General features: G+C 42.2%; 1 protein-coding gene across 1 annotated transcript; it reads left to right on the plus strand.

Moving 5' to 3' along the window:
• Positions 1-913: 913 nt before the first annotated feature.
• On the plus strand, positions 914-24,360 carry hoga1 (4-hydroxy-2-oxoglutarate aldolase 1). The gene is made up of 7 exons (XM_084558517.1): positions 914-1,516; positions 2,357-2,485; positions 3,630-3,757; positions 6,661-6,795; positions 13,589-13,685; positions 22,610-22,743; positions 24,005-24,360. Exons 1-7 carry the CDS (start codon positions 1,300-1,302, stop codon positions 24,152-24,154), a joined length of 990 nt encoding a protein of 329 aa, XP_084414643.1. The 5' UTR covers positions 914-1,299; the 3' UTR covers positions 24,155-24,360.
• Positions 24,361-25,080: the final 720 nt, after the last annotated feature.

The raw sequence follows: 25,080 nt of genomic DNA on the forward strand, positions 1-25,080 counted from the left end.
TAGTGTGCTGTCAGTCAGAACACCTGCTATAAACTGATGTGATCAGTACGGTCTCACCCTCTGGGAACCTTCAATCATTTACATCAACTACATGATATTAAACGTTTTGTCCACATGGTGGCAGTAGTGTAAAGGCTTAGAACCACCATCAACCACTGCACATCATAAGATTAATTCTAGTGTATATAGTCATTTAATACCTGGTTTTCCTTATTTTATTCCTTAAAATGTTTAAATCCAGTAACTCAATAATAAGTGACCATCAGAGATAAAATACAAACAAATTACAAATGTACAACAACCAGAATAAATATATTTTAAAGGTAAGAAGTGAATAAGACAATTGGGAGTACTTAGCATTTATTTATTCCAGAACATTCATCATGTATTTAAGTCATGTCCTCCTTGTGTCCAGTATCAGCTGTGACCTCCTTGTCACTAAATGTTTCTGGTAACAGCTGATCAGTGGTCTACAGCAGCTTGGAGGAATTTTAGCCCGTTCCTCAGAACAGAACCACTTCAGTTCTGAGATGTTGGTGGGTTTCCTCACATCAACTGCTTGCTTCAGGTCCTTCCACAACATTTCTATTGGATTAAGGTCAGGACTTTGACTTGGCCGTTCCTAAACATTCATCTTGTTCTTCTTTAACCGTTCTTTTGTAGAACCACTTGTGTTCTTGGTTCTCGTTGTCTTGCTGCATGACCCAGTTTCTCTTCACATTCAGCTCATGGACAGATGTCCTGACATTTTCTTTTAGAGTTCACTGGTAGAATTCAGAATCCATTGGTCCATCAATGATGACACTACATACTCTGTCTTGTCTTCTCCCTAATTATTAGTTTGTTAATAAATAAATAAATAAACCTACCATCAGTCTGCGTTAGTACATGAACATGCTTTTGGTTGTCCAGCCCTTATCCATCCTGGGCGGAGCTCTGGGTTCATGGAGCTGAAGGTTTAACATACCGAATGATAGGAGGGTTAATATTTAGAAGAGACGTTTTAAAGTTCTCGATGGGCGATTTTTAGAGGTGGTAAGTGAACACAGGTTTCACTTCTACTGGTGCAAAAATAACAAGAACCTCAGCTAACTGCGCAGAGGAAACGTTTTCCAAGTTCCACCCTCGAATAAATCGAGTTGTTTCAAGTAAAGAATCAGGACAGTTTCGAAGTTAAAACACAAATTCGGGTCAATATTTGTAGAAGCAGGTTAGTGATTAACTGTCCCGCGTGGCAGCAGCTGCACAGACTCCCCGCACGCAGCCAGCGAGCAGCTCGGTCCCTCAGTCCGCTTCACAATGCACTGCGCCCGGGCTTGGAGAGGTCTGAGCTCCCTGACCTGCAGACTGGGTCACCAGAGAGCATGGAGACGAACCCAGAGCGGCGCGGCTGCTGCCAGGCTGGACCTCAGCGGGATTTATCCGCCCATCGCCACCCCGTTCACCGCCAAGGAGGAGGTGGACTATCAGAGACTGGAGGAAAACCTGCAGAAATACAACAAGATCCCCTTTAAAGGTGACTGCAAGCAAAGACAAAACTGTAGATTCTGCAAGACCAGTGTAGTCTAAACCTGTAGGAGGGTTCACAGAGTCCGAGGTGCACGTGTCAGACTGGCTTTACGCACAAGGAGACAGAGAAACGTCTCCAGACAGGGTCCAGAAACACCCAGAGGGATATATAGTTGTTTGTACACGTTTTGTGAAACATGAAGGGGGGGGGGCTTTCAGACACATTTCTAAACTGATACCTTTCTGCAGAACGATCCACTTGTTTCTGTCAGGCTGTTTGCTTAGGGAGCAGGAGGACGGGACAAAGTTCAGCATGGAGGAAGAAGCGCAAACTCTAGAGGCGCTGGTGTTTTGTCTCCATCTGGTGTTCATCTACTGATATTACATATATATACATATATTTATATAGATTTCTTTCTTCTCATGAAATGATTGTGACAATGTGATCTGTCCTAAACAGGAATAAAAAGAGAAATGTGTCTGAAAACGAAGTTATTCCAACGTTCTGGGAACAGTGTGTTCTTTTACTGGAGCTGTCAGTACTTGTAGTATTCCTACTGTCACCATCCACTAGAAAATACACGTTTGGACCCTACTTTCATTCTTGCTATAATCCTATTACTACTTTTATTGTCCCATTATTGTTAGAATAAGGCATTTTACTCTTCTCTTTGCTTAGGGTTCAGTTTCAGAGCCAGTGTTGCTGAAGACAGATGACAGACTAGTTTATAAGACGCCAGGTGGACAGGTCTAGATGCACGCTACATGTTCAGTAATGTAAAGTTCAAACTGAAGAATCTTGAAGTGAACTCTCTGCAAAAACACAACCTGTGCTTTGGTCTTTTAGGTCTGGTTGTTCAGGGCTCCAACGGTGAGTATCCGTACCTGACGGAGGAGGAGCGGGTGGAGGTGGTGAGGACGGTCAGAAGATCACTGCCCGCCGAGAAACTGCTGATGGCCGGATCAGGCTGTGAATGTAGGTGCAGGGCGGATGTTGGGCCCCGTGGAGTCTCTACACTCCTTTAACAAACTAGAATCTAAAGCAGGGCTGTTCAATTAGCGGCCCGCGGGCCACATGAGGCCCAGAACTAATCCCCAAGTGGCCCAGCCTGAACTGAAGTGAATTGGATTGAACTGACCTGATGCAGAGGACAACCTATCTCACAAGATTTCAGAAATTCAGCACTCAACAGGCTGTTATGAAGCGTGGCTAGTGGTGCAGACCAGAGTAGTGTCAGAATAATGTCTACAACATGTCCTTTTAAACTCTGAAATGTAGAACTGACAATGAAAACTGACCATTTAACCAGTTTGGACTGACAGGTAGTTTATTAACACCAAACCTGTGTGTTTACGTTCATTTAACTGCACATTTCTATCCACATTTATCTGTACTGGTTTGAAACATGTCAGGCTCAGCTACATTTCTTCATTTTAATATTTAAATAGCCCGATTAAGTAATGCCTCATGTAGTTTAAAGATGCACGCTTTACATCTTCTAACATGAATAGTCACTAGAAGTACGTCTGCAGTTAACTCTGATTTTTCGATGCATGGCAGGATGAAATCATGTTGAACACTGCGTGTTTCTGTTATTCTGAGACTGTTTTAATTAAATTCTGCATCTGTGAGAGGAAGACGCATAAAGAAAAAGAGTTATTGTGATTAATACAAAATAAAATGTTGTGTAAGGGTTACTGAAAGTTTAAGTTGCCTTATACAACCTGAAGTATGTGTATGTTAAATAAATGGTCCAGGGACGGTGATGTATTTATTATATTCACTGTCTCTGAGCTTCTTTTCTTTCTACCTTTAAAAAAAAAACAGATAAAAGAGGAACATTTTAAATCCAGGGTTGTTTTCCAGCACTGGGTTCTTGTCACTGTTTCTGTTCTTTAGCTGCATTGTGTAAAAAGATGAAGGCACAGATTTTGTATTTAAGTAAGAATATGTGGAGGCCTTGAATGTTTGCTCATGAATCCATTATGTGAACACTTTTAAAAAAACTACTAAACCCAAAAGAAAAGTTTTACAGCGATAAGTCGTGCATTTATTCAGTTCATCTAGTCGATCTTAGTGAGAGTGAGTGTTTTTACATTTCTTTTTATTTTCTGTTCAGCCACCAGAGCCACGGTTCATCTCACGGAGAAGATGGCGGCAGCCGGAGTGGACACCGTGCTCGTGGTCACTCCCTGCTTCTACAAGGGCAAGATGGACAGCCGCGCTCTGATCCACCACTTCACAAAGGTCAGCTCAGAGTAAAAACACACTTTAGAAACACCTTAACCCTTTACGGGGCGAGGAACCATGTTTGGTAGCTTCCACACACATTTTAAACTGCGTCCCGGTGCCTCTCAGTGAGGTTTAGAAGCATGTGGTTTTCAGTCAGCCAATCAGAGAAGATCAAGGAAACATCCTCAGGTCAAATGTGGTCTGCAAGATTCACCTCTGCATGAACACTAACTGCTTCATTAGGTTCCACAAAGAAGAAGTGGTCTAATGTTGTCAACAAGTGTCTGAATCTGCACTTCTGTCCTAATGGTCTAAATACATGTTTACATGTTTGACCACTTAAGGACCAGGAACCATATATCATAACTTCACTGATCTTGATTTTCTACATGAAAATCCTCTTCTTATGTCCTACAGTAACACTCTAAGGTTGAAATGATGAATTTACCAGTATTTCAATGAGTGCCCTATACAGTGTCACTAATAAAAACCCAGTAGAAAGTAATAAATCTCTATTGTTGACCTGAATCATCTGCTGAGAACAGACAGCTCATGTGCTACATACTGTGAGCTGCAGATATGTATAGCCTGTATAAAAACAGGCAGCACCTCAGCACCATCAGTAGCATTTAATAGTCCTCCACAGCGTGTTGTTAGATGGGATAGTGTAGCAGCTAAAGGTCTAATAACTTTATCAGATAGTTGATGTGCAGCCTCCTTCTCTCTGTTACCACAGGACGTTTGGTCAAGTTGTTAACTGACTGCTGTCCAGAGGATTTGGACCGTTCCTCTGCTAGCGTTAGCATTAGCATTAGCATTAGCATGTCTTTTTTTGCAGTAGTACTTTAGTTGTATTTCAGGACTGACATGTCACGGTAGTATGGGCTTCATCTTTAGTGAAGTATTTCCACACACTTGATGAACCAATGACCCACTGGGCTCCTCACCTGTCTTCTAGGAGGCATCACATGATCAGTGACTAGTCCACATGATGCTTAACCCTCATACCTAATATGGACAAAAGTGTCCTTTTCAGGTTTTATTTTTTTGATTGCTCAGTGTTGGTTATGCTTGCTGCTATGATATTTGGTAAAGGTGTGTATTTTTGAACAAATTTTGATATTTCAAAAACAAATCCCATAATACTCTATTTCTACACTGTGTGACCTAAATAGTTCTAATAATCCCCCCAAGAAAAATCCACTTTGCATTTAGATTATTGAAAATATTTAATTTTTTGTGTTTTTTTACGATACATTTTTGATGCCATCACAAATGTTGTTATTGTCACGTGATCAGAGACCAGTCGACAAACCGACGATGTGACCAGTCAGATTTACTGTGAAACAGAAGTTAGTGTCAAAAGTGAATTACATCACATATTGTGAAGTGGATAAACGTTTAAATCCCTGGTAAATGTACAGATGATTTGCATACTGTTAATACCTCTACACATGTGGTATGCAGTATTTATTATTAGATGGAAGCGTGGAGCTTTACTTGAATGGTAAATGGCCTTGCTTTTATATAGAGCTTTTCTACCTATTGGTACTCAAAGCGCTTTACAGTCACAGACACATCTACCCATTCGCTCACACAAGCACACACACATTCAACTGGGGGTTCAGCCTCTTGCTCAAGGACACTTCGGCATGTGGCACATTCCGGGGATCGAACCGCTAACCCTCTGGTTCGTGGACAACCCTCTCTCCCTACTGAGCCTCATGTCTGTGTAGGGCTGCAGCTATCGATTCTTTTTGTCATCGATTAATCTAGCACTTTATCGATCGATTAATCGATTAATCGGATATTTTTTTTACGTTTTTAAACAACCAAAACAAATGATGCATAACGAAAATTATATGGCTGTAAAATGATCAAGCATTTGCCTTTTATTTCTCAAAAAAACAGAGAACTCCAACTCCAACATTTGGCTCCAAAACTAAGCCCATGTATTGCAATTTACCCATTAAAAGTGCCAGTGCAACAATTACATAACAATACAGTTAAGCGAACTTACTGTAAAACAAAAAGCAATTTAATTTATTAATATGCACAACAAGTTTCATGCTGTAATCTAGCCCTGACATCAAAGTAAATATCCGTTTTATGTAGATTTCTACACCTGCAGCATTTACCATTAGGCTACTAACAAATAATACATCATTTCTGGGGTGAGCCTATTTGCTATGGTAACCTAGCAACCTGTGTGTTTGTTTGTGAACGCGTGCTGTGCGTGAGGAAGAGTGAGAGAGATGAGGGTGCAGAGAATTTAGTAACGTCAATGATTCTGATAAGCTCAGGCCGGTCGCGTTCGCGTTCAATTTGTGATCCGCTACGTAAATCCTTCGGCCGGCCCGGTCGTCCCGATTGCCACTCCGCCCCTGAAGCTAAACATCATATCTAGTCAAACCGCATCATGACATCGCTACATACAGTATGCGATTAAAATCAGCGAACATTAATTAATTACAGGTTTAGGTTACGTTACCTTGTTTCAGCGACGCTTGGTGAAACAGCATGTGGATGTTTTCTGTTCAGATGCTGGATCATTTGAGCTTGTACTGCTGTGGTACGCCAGGTCTACTTTGCAGTATACACTGCACTTTGTTCTCTTCCTTTCTTAGAATGTAATGATCCCAAACTTTAGACATTTTTTGCCGTTTATGGGCATCTTTACTCTCCGCCATCGCGCCAACTAAATTCACAATGTATCACGCGCTAGTGGTGTGCTTGCATAGGTGCTTCCAAAACAACGGTCCGTGTGGAACAATCAGATCCCTGCGCGTATAGTGCGCGTCATAGGAATTTAACGAGGCTTCGAGGCAGAGTTTTTGCCTCGAGCAATTTTTGTAATCGAGTTAATCGAGTAACTCGACGAATCGTTTCAGCCCTATGTCTGTGTTTGTCCCGTGCAGGTGGCGGACAGTAGCCCGGTACCGGTGGTTCTGTACAGCGTCCCGGCCAACACGGGCTTGGAGCTGCCGCTGGACGCTGTGATGCATCTTTCTCAGCATCCAAACATCCTGGGTCTCAAGGACAGCGGAGGAGATGTAAGAAACACTCAGCATGCATCATTTAAAATTCTGAAGAAACCCTGATTACCTGTCTGTACCATCTGTGCAGTGCAGGTGTCACTGAAACGTAACCTCTGGAGCCTGACAAAGCTGCAGGTCTCTGTGTAATCTATCAGGCTCTGAATCTCTTTACAGCATCCTCTAATAATAACTCAGTGAAACCAGACTGCAGCTCATGAGATCAGTTTTCACTGGGAAAAGGTTCAGGAGAAAATTGATTGACCGCATTTTACCTGAGCAGCAAACTGGGTGTCTTGGAAGTTTTAACAAGGAGAAAGTAGATGTTACGTGTATTACAGGAAGTTAGATGTTTAAAGGATAAAAGCTGATAACAGTCTCTTGAGGTGTCACCTGAGATGCTTTGTACAGTGACTCTTCAATAGCATCCTTCAGAATTCTTTACATTTCTGCATAAAAATGACTCAAAACATCAGCAGATTTTCATATAAGTCCTGAAATGAGATAAAGTGAATTTATTTATTCAGTAAAATTCATCATGTGTTCATATCATGTCCTCCTTGTGTCCAGTCTCTGCTGTGACCTCCTTGTAACTAAATGTTTCTGGTAACAGCTGATCAGTGGTCTACAGCAGCTTGGAGGAATTTTAGCCCATTCCTCAGAACAGAACCACTTCAGTTCTGAGATGTTGGTGGGTTTCCTCACATCAACTGCTTGCTTCAGGTCCTTCCACAACATTTCTATTGGATTAAGGTCAGGACTTTGACTTGGCCGTTCCTAAACATTCATCTTGTTCTTCTTTAACCGTTCTTTTGTAGAACCACTTGTGTTCTTGGGCTCGTTGTCTTGCTGCATGACCCAGTTTCTCTTCACATTCAGCTCATGGACAGATGTCCTGACATTTTCTGCTAGAGTTCACATACGGCTTTTACAACCGTACAGTCAGGAAGAGGGCCAAGTATCATAGCGTTACCTGGTTTCTAGAAATCTGAAGGTGGCTGAAGAAGTCATTGTCTTAGCAAACTTACAATTTCTTTCTGTTTTCAATTTCCCCATTGCGGGACTAATAAAGGTTTTTTTCTTACAGTTAAGTGCATTTTGTTGGTTTTCAATACACCAGCAGCTGCAGAGAGTGGTGACATCTGAACAACGTAAAACTAAAGCTTGTGCAGTTTTCTCCTTCAGGGCTGATTAAAGGATGTGTGTTTGCTCTGGTCCAGCTCTTCTTACCGTTTTGTGTCTGTGTAGGAAGGCTTTCCAAGAAGTTGCAAATGGATTTCTGATTTGGGAAATAACATGTTTGTCCACTTGCTGGGAGACAGGAGTGTGGGTGTAGTTCAAGTACAGAACAGCCATGCTCGACTGTGGGCGTGATGAGGACAGACACAGAAAACAAGGGGTCAGGGGTCAATATCAGGAAAGCAGACAAGATTATTTAGAACAAGAGAGGCAGACAGACTCTCAAACGTCAGACAGCTCACGATGTTTGGCAGATGACTTTACCCAGAACACGTCTTTCTTCATGTGGAAGAAACCAAACAGGGATGCTCAAATAAAACCAGACATTAGAGTTACAGCTGTCTCCACATAGTTGTCTGAAAATGAATCATGCTGCGGAACTAGTTTGAGAAGTTTCTATCAAAGGTTTGACAACATATTTGGTTCATTTGAGTCGTTCCTATTGATTTGTAGTGTAGTAGTGGTGTACTGTAGCAGACACCAGAAATGAGTAAGTCTCAAGTACCTCAGATTTTTAATTAGAAGAAGAAGAAGAAGCTTTATTGTCATTGTACAAGAATACAAATTTCGTTCGGCGTATTACATATCTGTATTAAAGGGGTGGCACAGTGGTGAGGTGGTTAGCACTGATGCCTCACAGCGAGAAGGTCATGGTTCCTGCAGCAGTCTTTTCACAGCCATGGGGAAGAAGCTGCTAATTAAACTTACTGGCAACAGAATGTTGTTAGTGGGGGGGTCTTTGAGGGGAGGGGCCTCTGTGGATCATCCCACAGATACTTGATCAGTTTGGGATCTAGTGAATTTGGAGGCCAGGTCAACACCTTGTACTGTTCTTCATGTTTTTTTTTTTAGTTGTTCCTAAAGTGTTTTTGTGTGTGTGTCTGTGTCAGGCTGCATCCTGCTGGGGATGGCTGCTGCCATCAAGGAGTGTCATTGCTATGGGGTGGGGGTGCCTGGTCTGGTCTAGGTGGGTGCTACATGTCTAAGTAACATCCACACCAATGAATGCCAGGTCCAGAAGTTTCCCAGCAGAACATTGAACTGTCACAAGATGGTCAATGTCAGTGGTCATAATGTTGTGGCTGATCGGTGTGGATTGATGGGGTGACAAACGTGGGCCAAGTCTGACAAGATTAGATTTGTTGAATCCTTCTGGTCTTTAATCTGTATCTTCCAAAAAGCCAGAAACCACAACAAAGACGTTCTTTCTTTCTTTCTTCGTCTCCTTTAATCTAATCTTTGATCTCCTTCTTCCCACACCGTCAGTGTTTTCACTTGGAGTCTGTGCGCCACCTGCATGCGCGTCGTTTGATTCCACAGTGTTATGACGAGGCATCATCACCTTGCACCCTGGCTAAGATCAACCTGTCTGTTCAATCCAAACAATTATCTTCTCTAAGTGGAACAGTTTTAACGCCGATACCGGTAGTTATCCCTGCATGGGAGTCGGAAGTATTTATATTCACATCTTAACAGCTCACATCAGAGTGACACAATGAGACTCAAACTAATGCTGTTAATTTTTTCGTCAGTTGTCAAAAAAAAAAAAAAAGAAAAAGAAATGGTGTTGATTGTTGTAATGAATTTAAAGAAACTGCCTCCACGTTCTGTCATACTTCTAGTCTTTCACTTACTTTAACCCTGGTTCAATTAACAGCTCTCAGATTTAAGTTTTTATAAATGCAAAGGTTCTACATTACACATATATTAAAATTGAAGACAGCTCCGCCCACACACCTCCCTGTTGTGAAGAAGTGTTTTAATGAAGTGGGTTAATAAATCAGTTTGAATGTGCAGGTAAAAGGGTTAGACTGATTTAAAGCAACATAAGATACAGAACTAGAACGTGTTTGTAAAATGATTTTAATTATACTTTTTGTCAAATTCACAACTTTGTAATCTTTGTAACACTACACCATATCCAAGCTGCTGTAGACGACAGATCAGCAGTTACCAGAAACATTTAGTTTAGCTGTTATTCCTGCACAAAGGGGGTGTGACAGCAGATACTGAAAACAAGGCTTCACTTACTTTTGCACCTCACAGATATGTACACATGAATCATTTTCTTTGAATAAACAAACACACAAGTATAATATTTCAGTTGACTAGGGTCACTTTATCGACTTTCAGGACCTGCATTGGGTGTTTTTTTTTTTGTTTTTTTTTGCAGCTTCTCATGCAACCATTTACAGCCTTGTGGAACAGCAAATATATTCCACATAAACTCGATGGACACTTCATTAGGTACACTCAAGCACTCAGCTGTGTATTCATTTTGTAGTACTACTATATTTTATTGTTTTACACCGACACATGTTCCTATTATTTTGACATTACTTTGGTTCTAGACCACATCCTCCAAAATGATCACACAGTTAAAATGACCACCTCTCTGACGCTGTTTCAACGTAAAACTGACCTCTGGAACAGTCTATGATTACATTACATACACTGATTTTTAATTAGTTTTGTGGAGTGAGAAAACATCCACTCCTCTGTGAAACAAGACGAGATGATACGAGATAAGTAAATATGAGATAATACAAGATACGAGACTACGAGACAAAACAAGACGAGACAGAACTTTATTTGTCCTGAAGGAAACTCTTGTGCCAGACGACGGCTACAGAACAGAAAAACACTACAATGCATTTTTATAAAAGAGAGAATCTGTGGAATTTTCTTGCCTTGTTAAGGTTTCATACCGTCAGTTGTGTCGTGCAGAGCTAGGGTTGGTGCTCTGTTCTCTGCGGTGAACAGCTCTATTCATCTGCTGTTCTAATCCATATTATGGTGAGAAATATTCAACAGAGTAGAGAGAAAGAACATTTTGTCGTTACTTTTAACACATGAAGGTCGGTCAGTTTTGAGCTTACCCTCAAATGTGTTGATGGTGCCAACTCTCGTGAGGAAAGGAAGACCAAGAGAAGCCTCTGCCACGAGGATCCGTTTGTTAGATTCAGATTAGAGTCCACATAAATGCTTCACCGAGTTCAAGTGGCAGACACATCTGAACATCGGCTGATCAGAGGAGACTGAAATGGCCTCAAACGTTTAACCCGGTTACGGAAAACTCCAGACAACTGCCTCGTGAAACTGAACGAGAGAACGAAAGTGAAGTGTTTTCAAAGCCGTCATCGAAACAAAAAGCTGGTGCTGCCTTGAAGAATATAAAATATAAAACCTAACCATGATTAACACTTTTTCGTTTTCTACATAATCCCGTGGGTTCATTAGTCCAAACTTTTGACTGGTGCTGTATGCAAAGAAGGTGTTGAAGCTGTAAAATACAAGGATCAGAGCACGATGACCTGGTTGTACATGGTCCTGCAATGCCACGGCAATTTGTGCACAGGTAGAGCAACACCTGGGCCCTGTGCTCCTGAAGATTCAGAGAAGTCTAAACATTCCCAGCTAGGAGTCTTATCTTAGGACTGATTCCAGAACATTCTCAGAGAACTCTGATCTTAGTGAGGAGGTGTGGTTGACCCCGTTGTGATTGGTTGATCCTAAAAGCTAGATAAAAATACACTGTTGGTGATAACGGGCCTAGAATGGAGCGTCACATCAATAGACTTAATAATAGAATCTAATCTCTATGAAGACTGTATAATTATAAATAATACTTGACATAAAAATAAATAAATAGTAAGCTATACTATAAGCTATAATGATCTTAGCTTTCATTCATTTGCCATGCTGGTCATGTTTCATCATCTGGTATTAACGAGGGTAAAATGTCTCAGCTTTCATCAGTTTCTGTGATTGATAACCGGCCTAGAAGAAGCAGTGTTGGTTGGTGTTCAGATCTTCCACAAACTGAACAGAAATGAAGTAGGAAACCCAACTGGACAGAGGAACAGTGTTTGCTTCTGGATCAACTGGTCAATGAGAAGAAAAGTGTTTAAGACGTAGATTTGGCTCCAGTGTCGCACTACAAGACAAGAAGCAGGCATGAGGAAATATAGCACAACAGATAAATGACTCCTTTCTGCTGCAGAAACTCCTAAGACTCCTAAAAGTTAACAGATCTCACCTTAGGAACTCTCTGAAGAGCTGAGACTCTTTAGGAATACCTTTTATCTTTACCAGGATCTACTCTTAGAAAACATCATGATTCTAAGAATGTTCTTAAAGTTTGTCCTCTAGGAGCAACTCTTTGAGATAAGAGTCTTTAGGAATGCAGGCCCAGGTGCACTACTCTTCACCAGGTATTGCTCTACTTAAGCACATATTACCGTGGTATTTCAGATTGATATTGCACATGATGCTGAAAATATATTGCATGCCATCATCTGCAGACGATCACTTCTGCACAGATTGTTTGGCTCATCAGTTACTTTCACGTCAGTAACAGTTTCCGTTCCAGTTTTCATGCTCTTTACTAAATGCAGTTTCAGAACGGAGAATGTGCAGAATGCAATGAAGGGTCGTTTCCTGCTCCACTTTCTTTCCGACATTTGGAAAATGCAAACCAAAGTGGGGCGCCATTAGCGACAGCTACGTGTACCGAGTATTGACTGTGTGTCGTAGCAGTAGGGCACAACTTCTGATCAATGAGAACATGTAGTCACAGGAACGATGGCTTATTGTTTTATTTCTGTAATAACTCCACATTCCTCTAAAAGAGTTGAGCAGACCTTCCACCATGTGTGTGATTCAAACAGCGGAGGGTTAAATTTCCTCCTGCCTTCAACCTGCACACCTCAGGCTAATGACAATAACAAGACTTTAAAAAATAAATGTTAATAAGTGTTTCTGTCACCGTGGCAGACACTAGTCTCGCTGCAATATTATTTTCCCTCCAGGGAGCTGTATCTAAATAGCCAGAGTGCTCAAGCTTTCAATAGACCAGCAGGAGCTCCGATAACCTGATTGACTGACTTATCAATTACAGTCCTGCGCGTTTGAAATGACTGATATAGGTAAACTGATTGACAGTCGCTGGTTAAAAATAGAGCCTCCTCTGTAGCACTGATGGAGGCTGAAATTGGAGGCTGCTGGTTTTCCCCCAGGGAGCTTTCAGCTTCATGTTCAGAGACTCGTCTTATGGTCCTTTTGAACATTTTCAAGTTTATTTGGTTTGAGCTTCAAATCTGGACGGACAAAGGAGAATTAAAAGAGGCAAAACTAAATAGGGTTCTCATCGGTTATTCATGAGCTATCCCCCCCCCGCCCCACTCCTTCTTCTTGTCTTCTTTTGAAGTTGATTTTCTTTTTTATTCTCACTCGGGACTTGTCTGTTTTTCCTCCCCCCTCCTCTTCCTCCTCATCCTCCTCCTCCTCCTCCTCCTTCTTCCTCTGTTTTGGATCTTGAACGCTCCACTCCTCCTAAAACCTCTGCAGAGCAAAGACAGCACTTGTCTGGATTTGAGCGATTTGTTTACCTTGTGAGATGTTGGGTTTGTCGTTGCCTTTTGTGACAGCCCCCCCCCCCCCCCGGGATTAAAATACTACAGCAGATATTAGTCCTGACAGCAGGGAGGAGAGATGATGATGAAACACTTCTGTTTTTTTTTTTTTTTTACTTTCTTCTCTCCTTATCTTTTTTTTCTTCCATGGTCCTCAGATCACACGGATCGGCCTGATTGTTCACAGAACCAAGGCGCAGGATTTCCAGGTTCTAGCAGGCTCAGCAGGGTTTCTAATGGCGGCCTACTGTGTCGGTAAGAAGCCCCCGTCTCTGGACTAACGCTGCTGTTGTTCTTCACAGGGTGCCGTCATCTGCAGCATTTTCTTTTCATGCAAAACCAAAGTGAAGAAAGCCTCAGCGTGTAGTTCATTTTGCGTGTCTTTCACTTGGAAGCTGACTGAAGCACAATCACAAGAGTAAAGACGTGTGGTAACATAGCTCATAAATATCTTGTGTTTGATAGCGGGTCAACAACAAGAAGCTGAGATGTTAACATGAGCCCTTCTCTTCTGGAGTCACTTCGTACAGATGGTTCAGGTCCCAGATGTGCCTAAATATCAGGGGCATTATACTGATACTGATGTGTGAGCACTAAACATTTATCCTCCTTCACCTAACACACGTGTCCTGTTCTAGACAGAAATGATCCTCGAAAAAACATATTTTACGTGCACTTAGTGTTTTAGTTTTAGGCCCAAGTCCCATCCACTAACATGGAGGGGGTGGAGCTTATGACATATTCTGCAGCCCGCCTCCAGGTGGAGCTCCACATGCTTTGGCTTCACTTTAGAGGAGCTGTCATGGCGTCCATCTTTTCTTACAGTCTGTGGTGATGGACTGGTAGATCATGACGGTAGTGCAGGTGGATCACGTGCTGTTAAAAAAATGTTTTAGATGTTATTCTGTCATTAGATGTTTTAGATGTCTTGTCTGTCTGTTTCACCTCCAGAACGAACAGCAGGACAAACTTTCATCTTCTTTTTAGCTTTTTATTGCAACATGACCTCAGTTGAGCGGCAACACATCAACAGTCAGACACAATAATCAACAACAACAAGTCAAAACTACTCTTTCTTAAAGGGACTGCATCTGTATATTTATAAATATAAATATATATTATATATATTATATTTATAAATATATAGGTGCAGTCAGCTATTGACAACTGCTCCATCATGTGGTCCCATAGGACAGTGAGAGTAGGAAAACATAAATAAAACATAAAACCACTGGTCATTGGCCAAAGGAAGGAAGTGGAGACGTGTAGTCCATATTTATATACAGTCTATGATCAACACCCATACAGATGGCAGAAAAGTGAATGTAATTAGCATAATTTTAGCACAATCAACACTGGAACAGGTGCAGTGCAACTTCTTAGAATAATAAAAATAAAGATAGATAGAGCTTTTAACACTGTAGCAACAGTTAATATGACTTAGAGTAGGATATATTTATATATATTAGGGGTGGGACTCGATTAAAATAATTAATCTAATTAATTAGAGGCTTTGTAATTAATTAATCTCGATTAATCGCATTTTAATCGCATAACAATATTTGCCCCAAAAAGCAACATTTTTCAATTTGAATGGATATTAGTAGATGACTGAATCAAATAACAAACACAGACGTGAATATTGTAAACTCAAGCTCTTTTGATGTCTGGAAAAATGCATTTAATTGCATTTCAATTCAAAACAGTGGAAAAAGAAATGGTTTTAAATGGTTAAAAAACAAAACAAACAAAAAAAAAAAAAAACAGTTTGGGCTGCCAACATGTCTTGTCTGTAGCTACTCGGACGGGGATTGCTAGCGCTAACAGCTCCAACAGTTTCTGTGCTCACTGCAACATGCTTTCCATTTAGATGGCACCGTAGCGTTGAAGTGCTTCGGTGGCATACATAGACGCCTCATTGAGCGCTGGACCGTACATCAACGTCGCCGCCATATTGGGGGAGGCAGTTCTGTCCCGCGAACCAATACGAGTCAATGGAATGAACTTTATTAAGTGCCTTCTACAAAGTACTATAAGCATTTACACATTCACACACCAACGTACACTATATTACCAAAAGTATTCGCTCACCTGCCTTTACTCATTCTATGAACTGAAGTGCCATCCCATTCCTAACTCATAGAATTCAATATGATGTCGGTCCACCTTTTGCAGCTATTACAGCTTCAACTCTTCTGGGAAGACTGTCCACAAGGTTGAGGAGAGTGTTTATAGGAATTTTTGACCATTCTTCCAAAAGCGCATTGGTGAGGTCACACACTGATGTTGGTCGAGAAGGCCTGGCTCTCAGTCTCCGCTCTAATTCATCCCAAAGGTGTTCTATCGGGTTCAGGTCAGGACTCTGTGCAGGCCAGTCAAGTTCATCCACACCAGACTCTGTCATCCACGTCTTTATGGACCTTGCTTTGTGCACTGGTGCACAGTCATGTTGGAAGAGGAAGGGGCCCGCTCCAAACTGTTCCCACAAGGTTGGGAGCATGGAATTGTCCAAAATGTTTTGGTATCCTGAAGCATTCAATGTTCCTTTCACTGGAACTAAGGGGCCAAGCCCAGCTCCTGAAAAACAACCCCATACCATAATTCCTCCTCCACCAAATTTCACAGTTGGCACAATGCAATCTGAAATGTACCGTTCTCCTGGCAACCTCCAAACCCAGACTCGTCCATCAGATTGCCAGATGGTAAAGCGTGATTCATCACTCCAGAGAACGCGTCTCCACTGCTCTAGAGGCCAGTGGCGGCGTGCTTTACACCATTGCATCCGACGCCTTGCATTGCACTTGGTGATGTGTGGCTTGGCTGCAGCTGCTCGGCCATGGAAACCCATTCCATGAAGCTCTCTGCGTACTGTACTTGGGCTAATCTGAAGGTCACATGAAGTTTGTAGCTCTGTAGCAATTGACTGTGCAGAAAGTCGGCGACCTCTTTGCACTATGCGCTTCAGCATCCGCTGACCCCTCTCCGTCACTTTACGTGGCCTACCACTTCGTGGCTGAGTTGCTGTTTTTCCCAAACGCTTCCATTTTGTTATAATAGAGCTGACAGTTGACTGTGGAATATTTAGGAGCGAGGAAATTTCACGACTGGATTTGTTGCACAAGTGGCATCCTATGACAGTTCCACGCTGGAATTCACTGAGCTCCTGAGAGCGGCCCATTCTTTCACAAATGTCTTGTTTCACAGTCTGCATGCCTGAGTGCTTGAATTTATACACCTGGGGCCAGGCCAAGTGATTAGAACACCTGATTCTGATCATTTGAATGGGTGAGCGAATACTTTTGGTAATATAGTGTATATATTGAGGAAACCGATAGGAACTAAAAACAACGTCTGATTACATTCTGAGTAGTTAATGTTACAGACGTTGTTTTTGGTTCCTATCGGTTTCCTATACGTTCGTGTGTGAACATGTAAATGAGAGGCATTAACTTACAGCACTTTGTAGAAGACGCTTAATAAAGTTCACTCCATTGACTCGTATTGGATTGCGGGACAGAGCTGCCTTCCCCAATATGGCGGCGACGTTGACGTATCGCAACAACGGACCAACCCGCTCAATGAGGCGTCTGTGTATCTATGCTTCGGTGGTACCAGAGAATGTCTAATATGGGGAGAAGTTCCACTCTCACTGAACTTCCGGGTTCTGAACTGTTGCAGTTCCACTCTGATTCCATATGAGGGCGCTCTCAGGACGAGTGCAGAATGAATGGCGGTCTATGGAGCAGTACCCCTCAAAATCCACTTTTCTCAGGATATGATTTTTTGTGCAGTAATTTGAATATTGAATTTGAAAGGAGATGCAAAGAAATGACACACTGCTGGGTGTTAGATTTTTTAGAGTCACTTATTTTGCTTTAAAACGTATTTTAAAATGTCAATGACGTCATACACATCGTACGACCAGATACTGCTTTACGGCAATCCTTCAGTCACCGCTTTGGTGCTTTCGCGCTCTGCACTTTCTTTTCTCTCGAGGCATGGACAAGACAGCTGACACGGGTAAATAATCGTGCTAGAAGAGTTTTTGTTTTGTTGTTTTAAAAGACCGGGCCGAGAAAAAAAAAACTTGGGCGAAAAAGTCCACCTTAACATTCTGGTCCCGCTTCGGATGCCACGATGCCGTCAAGCGGGATCTGGTCGTAATCAGTCATTCACTGACCAATCATCGTTCATTAGCACAATGCTAGCGTGTTATGGGCAACAACAACTCAACCTGTAAGAAAACGAAAGGACATAAGTTCTCGTTCATTCAACTTTTGACCTATAACCCATGTTGAACTTGCAAAACCTACAATCAAATCTGAGATTTCTCAACGACAATCGGGTGAAAGAGACACATTTAGCCGTTTAGCTCCATAGAGTCCCATTCATGTTGCACTCATGGCGATCGCCCCCAGTGGAAATCTGGTGGAACTGCAACCAAAATTCGTTACAATGGGACTTAATAGAGAGTGGGAAGGCTCTCTGTAGACGGGCTCTGGTGGTACCTTCCATCAGTCCTGTGCTTTCATCCGATTCCTCCGTTTTGGTAGCCGTTAGCCGAGCCCTGACGTGTGCATCAGTGTAATTGGTGTACCAGGAAATCTTGCACTAACAAACGTTCCGCATTGTTTGGAATGCAAACTGTGATTAAATGCGTTAATTTTTTTAATGCGTTATTTTTTTTGTAATTAATTAATCGTAATTAACGCGTTAAAGTCCCACCCCAAATATATATATATATATATATATATATATATATATATATATATAGCTTATACATGTAGGTAGATCACTTTGACTTGGTCGTTGTAAAGGTATCCTTTAAGCCAGAAATGTGTGGTCACACCTGGTCTATGGTTTTGATGCACAGCTATGAACAACAATGAACTTGTCACAGGTACAGCATAGTGGGTTGGACCAAAATAAAGACTTACAACGTCTTCACACAACAGACAGAAATATAGACTAATTGTCCTTCATGTTAGTCAACGAACCTGAAGAATAAAAAACAATTACATTTTTTGATTTAGCAAAATCTCTCAAATTTGCTTTCTGCAGATTAACTGATGGAATCCTTCACTTTATTCATGAATATCAGAAAGGGTTAGGGTTAGGACTGAGCCTTCCTCTCATTCCTCAGTCCCTCTCCTTCCTCCTCCTTCTCTCCTTGAGTTCCTTCGTTCCTCCTGACTGAGATGGGAGCATCAGAGTTGCGGCAACAGACAATTAACTAAATGAGATATTGTTGCTTCAGAGCCAGTTAATCATCTCTCGGCCTTAAAACATCACTGTATCTCATGTTCTCTGTCAGTCTTCAAAGCCTTCAACAATCTATATATTTCAATCTAATTAAATTTACGTTGTGTTCATTATATTCCAGCTTTACGCAGTATGTCACAGGAAAAGTAACGTACTGGAAAGACTTGTGTAAAGATAAGATCTTAGCTCATTAATTCTTAGGAACTTGGAAAAAACCCTTCAAAATATCAATAGCTGCTTTAGAACGTGTAGTTCTTCAGCTTGCATCAAATCTTCAAGAGATGACGTCCTGCTTCCAGATGCAGTTTTTCCTCGTGTTGTGGTCAGAGAGCCTCAGGATGCTCAAACAAAGCGGTTGTGCTGCTGTGGTAGATCATTTTAATAATACAGACGGTGCAGAGTAACATTTCATTAAGTCTCTGTCTCAAAGTGATTCTGAGTTTGTTGGTATAAAGTCTAATTTCCCGTCAGAGGAAGGTGCAATAGTTAGAAATGATCATCAACAGTCCAATGCAGCAGCACAAATGATGCAAATTAAGTGTAATGTAATGGATAACTTATCCTGGGGATCTGAACACGAGTGGAAGGCCGTGCACTACTGACTTTACACTGCATCTCCACATGCATCTTGAGTGACCGCTTGTGATTGCATCTGAGTTCAAGGCTGCAAATGCAAATAAATCCCTAATTTGGGAAGCATCAGGTGGTTTTGTGGAAAGTAGTCGGGTCACGACACTGAACGGCACCTCGCAGCCTTCTAGTCCTGCCGTTGTGCACTTTCTCACCAGTGTGCAGCTACAGTTCATTATAAAACATGAGCATCTTTCACGGCAGCAGTTAAGAAGTGATGTCTTCTAACTTCTTGGCATGTCAGACACAGAGTGTGATGTATGATTGGACTGGATGACACGTCTGGGAACAGTCATCAGTATGAAGAGCCTAATGAGTCATGTTCTCCCACCACCAGCCCTGTCAAACACACTGTCTCACACTTCTATCCACAACACGTTTCTATCTTTCCGAGGTCATTCATTGACATAATCATTTCCCTGGCTCCTTACTCTAACCCTAGCCGAACCTTCACTCTAAAACCAAGTCCTAACCCTCAAACAGTCCAGTGAAGATGTGAAGACCGTCCAAAATGTCCTCACGTTGCAGAAATATTCTCACTCCGATGGTGTAAAACTGGTCTACAGTCTCTATACCTTCAGCCCAAAGGGCCCCACAACTACAACATGTCCCCTCAACGTTGGTATTCTGTGAGAAATTAGCCCCACGACTCCCTGATCTCTCTCCCTATCTTCATAGATAAATTATGCATTCGGGCCTTGCTAGTGTGACTGACACTGCTAATGCAGAGCAAGGTAGTGGAGAGTGATTGATATGATAATGTGTCTGTGCTGTGAGTGTGTGATCAAGTCTTGATGTCTAAATTCATGTTCTCAACAACCCCCCCTGCCCCCACAGGGATGCTGAACTAGAAAAGCATGTCAGTCAGTCAGAGCCTCTCACAGCTGACGGCTGACTCACATCTACATTCTGGACATAGAACATTTGGACCTTCAGACTTTATGTACTAATGTCTTCGTCTTAGATTTACTGAAATGGACCTTGAGCAGAAAGGTGCAGCTCAAAAGTGGAGAGCAGAGAAGGATGAGCTAAACCAGAACACCATACATTAACCTTAGACATTAGACATTTGCAAATATAACTCCCTGTTATCAAGGCTAATTGAAGTAGCAGCAACTTTAAATGTTTGTGAAGACGTCAAGTCCATGAAATCCACCAGTGGTGATGAACTGTGATAGATATACTCTGTGAAAAACAACAAAAACATGTTCATGCATTTCTGTTATGATTCAATGCAGCTTTACAGGTGTTTGTAGATGCATTTATGCAGTAAAACAACAGTTTTAGGTGGTCTCTCCACCAGCAGTTGAATAGTTAATCCATTGGGAGGTTGTTCAGTGAACATGTTTATGTCCACATGTTGTTGATTTCTGTTGGTTCAGACACAGAAACCACTTCACTGCCCTGACACATTTCTGAAGGTTTTGAGTCGGGCTCAGTCTGTCTTCTAGTCTCGCCGTCAGCGTCTCTGTTCACATGCTGTCACTTGCAGCTCAGAGAGGAGGCGGAGCTGCCTGTCTGTCATTCAGCAGCGTTAGGTAAGCCGCTGTCAGCCGCTCAGTCGGAGTGGTGGCGGGCTGCAGAAACATAAATCAGACAGAGAATCCGCCCATCAGCAGCCGGCGACAATCACAACAACAACTACCAGAGGCTGTCTGCTTCTTCTCCTGCACCAGACAAAGACCATGTCATGCTGAAAGGCCGTGGTATCTATACACAGCCTGGCCAAAAAAAATAAATGGATTTAATTAATCAAACAGGTAGGAGCCTCCTATTGGATAATTAGCTTCTCATTTCTTCAACAACCATGTCTAAAGACACATCCTGTGGTCGTCTGTTTGAGAAGGGTCAAATCATTGTCATGCATCAAGCAGAGAAAACATCTAAGGAGATTGTAGAAACTACTGAAACTGGGTTAAGAACTGTCCAAGGCATTATTAAAAACTGGAAGGATAGTGGAGAAGCATCAGGGTAAGAAGAGAGGCAGATGAAGTGATGCACCCATCATGCCTAGTGTCTACTGTACAAGCCTGTGGGGGCAGTGCTATGATCTGGGGTTGCTGCAGTTGCTCAGGTCTAGGTTCAGCAACATTATGTGTCCAAAGAATGAGGTCAGCTGACTACCTGAATATACTGAATGACCAGGTTATTCCATCAATGGATCATATTCCAAGATGACAATGCCAGGATTCATGGGGCTCAGATTGTGAAAGAGTGGTTCAGGGAGCATGAGACATCATGTTCACACATGGATTGGCCACCACAGAGTCCAGACCTGAACCCCATTGAGAATCTTTGAGATGTGCTGGAGAAGGCTTTGTGCAGTGGTCAGACTCTCCATCATCAATACAAGATCTTGGTGGAAAATGAATGCAACACTGGATGGAAATAAATCTGGAGACATTGGAGAAGATTATAGAAACAATGATACAGAGAATGAGCTGGAATCAGAGATAAAGGAGGTCCAACCAGATATTAGAGTGAAGGACCTGTGTGGCAGTGTACATTGCCTGGGAAAATATGTGTGTCCAGCTAATAAGAAGCAGACTTCACAGCGCTGCTGCTCACTGATCTGACAGGAAAGAATAGCACAGGATGGACATAGGTACGGCTGGACTGCCATTTCTAAAACGACGTTTAAGCATCTGTGACTATTAAAACACAAAACCAGGACAGTGATGGATGGATTTGTTCACCAGCGACATACTCCCTGTCCCTCCAGTTCTGTTTCATCTCCAGTTGCTTGAGATCACAGATGGTAAAGTTAATATTCAGCACATGCTAAGTGTTAGGGTTGAGTGAGTGAGCACACAGAAAAAATCAAATGTGATGTCTCAGGCAATCTTCAATATACTTAAATGAATATATTAGTGTTTCAAGACTTGAACCAAATGTGAGTACAACTGTTTCAAACAAAAACAGGCTTTTTTCCTCTTTTTGTAGAAATCTGAGCGTCAGTACACATAAATCCTGCAAGATGAGTTGAGGATTTAATATCTGACAACTTGTTTACTCTGGTTAGGGTTAGGGTTAGATTTTTGCAAGCATCATGATTTCATGAGAAGCAACAGGAAAAAAAACCCCAGTGTTTTTCCCCTTTTGTTATTGTTGCCACTTTTCCCTACATGAAGCAAAGTTCCTTACATATGACTGTTCCCAACATATTTACAGAACATTCGTCTGCACCTTTTATTTAGATTTGTTTTTACCTCAAAAGGCATAAAAGGTAAATCTCTCCATCTCTGCATTGATTCCTGAACTCTGGTTGGGCTGTGCTCTGCGTCCAGGTGCTGTTGGAGGAGTGTGTGCGCTGGCTAACGTCCTGGGCCAGGAGCTGTGTGAGCTGGAGCGTCTGTGTGTGTCCGGGCGTTGGGACGAAGCCAGAGTCCTTCAGCAGCGCCTCATTGAGCCCAATGCCGCCGTGAGTACCATCTGCACGCACACGTCTATCCACCGCGCCGTGAAAATACACGACGTCCCACAAATGGTGTCAGACTGAAGGTTTAGTCACAGAAGTTAGAAGTTAAAGCGTGGTGGAGCCTGGAATACCAACAACGATTGGGTTAAATGGTAAATGATCTGGACTCCAAAGTGTTTTACTTCATGATCACTTTAGTTGCCTTAGTAGCTTTGATTAAAGGCTCATTTAAGGTTCTGTGGGACTAGACACCATAACCTACGTAGCCTACACCAGTACAAGCCATTTGTACTTGTACCTCGTCAGTCTGGCTCGTTCTGTAACAACTCCACCCAAACACTAGTCAGCGCTGTGTCTTTTTTGCCTGTTGGGTTAATTTTTGTTTCTACTTCCTGCTTCAATTTGAACTTTGACTTTTGCCGAAATTTTGCAGAAGTTGTACAAATGTTTGTATCAACGAACCTCCTCAGTTAACCTTTCTTCAATCTTTGTTGATCCAAAACTATCAATTAGAAAATTGCAGAGATACTAAAAAAATGAGGAAATACTAAAGCGGAAACACACTACAACCAAGCAGACCAATCACAGCTCTTATGGTCTAGTTATATTTCTGGGGAGGTGCACGTTGGACTACAGTGTCAAGTTGACATGGAGGTATAAACCGTACATTAGGTATTTACCAACTAATTTACTTGAGCTGTGAAAATCAGCTGTATATTACAAAATGACAAACAAAAGTCTTTCAGTCTGCTTTAACGGAGCAATGATTAGCCTAAAATTAAAAGGATTTAAGGGTGAGTAGGTTATCAGTAATCATTTTCTTCAAGTTAAAACCAGTGTCTTTGCACATTCCATGGATCTGGTGCAGACAACAAATGACAGGAGACTGATTTGCCTTTAACAGCATCACTAAGCTAAATGTCAGAGTTGTGCGCTGTGTGTTGCTCGTGGTTGTTCTGAGCCTCAGTGAGCCGCTGCTGAGCGTGCTCCAGGCTACAAACATGTCCACCAAGGTGTGTTAAATGTCAATGCCCTGACCGCGTCAGTCCACCACTGCACCACCTACACACCTACGCTGCATATCGAACACCCAGCTTCACTCCAGTGTGAAGGAAGTAGCACATGGTGCATGAAGATGAAGATCAGCAATCAAACATCAGTCTGACGTCCTAAATGTGTCTGAATTCAGCTGTGATTTATAACTCAGGTCATGAGGGAGGGAGGGAGGAGTGTGTGGAGAATGATCTGAGCTCTGTGTTGCTAGGTGACGAGGAAGTTGGGAGTTCCTGCCCTCAAGCAGGCGATGGAGTGGTTTGGTTTCCACGGAGGCGCCTGTCGATCACCTCTTCAGCCACTGACGCCGGCCGAGACTCAGCAGCTGAGGAGCGACTTCTCCTCCAACGGGTGGTTGTGAGTTAGAGAGTCTGTCATTTTAGCTGAAGAGCTTTGTTTGGATGAACTGGGACTTAGTTCCTTTGTTTGACTGAAACATATAAAGTAGATTCATTGCGGGTCACAACAAACCTGTGTGTTCTTATATCAACAATAAATGTTCATGTCTCTTAAACTATGAATCCCTCGCCTTGATTTTTACTGTGAAGATTTAACTGTGCTTGTTAAGGACTCATTGTACCTGTTTCTGTGTTGTTGTTGTTTAAGTATGGTAAGAGGCAGCGTCCTGCCTGTCTGGCTGGTTTTTCCCCAGAGCAAAGATTTTTGCAAAAATGTTCAGACAGAAATTCATTTTAATAGTATATCCAAGTTCCACTTACTTTAATTGTCACAGGTTAGTCACCCATCTCCCACTCAGTATTTTTCCGTTTACCCCGCCTCCGCTCCACTCAGCTCACCTGTGCACACAGCTGCTCCTCGTCCTCTGTAATCAGGCCAGCATATATCCACCAGCTCCATACTTGCTCCTTGGCCACATTGTTCTTTGTCGTGGTCGAGGCTTTCCTGCATCTTCTGCCTGACTTTGTCCTAAATCACCACCTTTTCCACTCTTTAACTACTGCATAGTTCACTCAGTAGTGAGATTTAAGTCACTATGTTTGCATCGTTTCTATCAGGTGCATGGTTTGCTCGAGGTCTCTCTGCAGTGGTGATGTGAGGGTAAAGGGTTCTGGACTTGGTGCATCCCTCTGCACCCCATCTGGCCTTGCAGTGGTTTTTGTTAAAAGGTCCAGCTAATGTTACAGAAAGGGGAAGCTTTGCATCGTTTTAGAGTTTGTCTCGTGTCTCCACTTCATGTTACCAGGTCATAAGACTCTATATAGTAAAGATTTCAGATACAGTCGTCGTCTATGTTGCCCCCTTTTTAATAAAAAAGCAAAACACCAA

Source organism: Chelon labrosus, assembly GCF_963514085.1.
Source record: "Chelon labrosus genome assembly, chromosome: 2".
NCBI lineage: Eukaryota > Metazoa > Chordata > Actinopteri > Mugiliformes > Mugilidae > Chelon > Chelon labrosus.

Coding starts and splice junctions, on each gene's coding strand:
- hoga1 (XM_084558517.1), top strand. CDS start 1,300: ATGCACTGCGCCCGGGCTTGGAGAGGTCTGAGCTCCCTGACCTGCAGA. Junction 1,517..2,356: donor CAACAAGATCCCCTTTAAAG/GTGACTGCAAGC, acceptor TTGGTCTTTTAG/GTCTGGTTGTTCAGGGCTCC. Junction 13,686..22,609: donor AATGGCGGCCTACTGTGTCG/GTAAGAAGCCCC, acceptor CTCTGCGTCCAG/GTGCTGTTGGAGGAGTGTGT.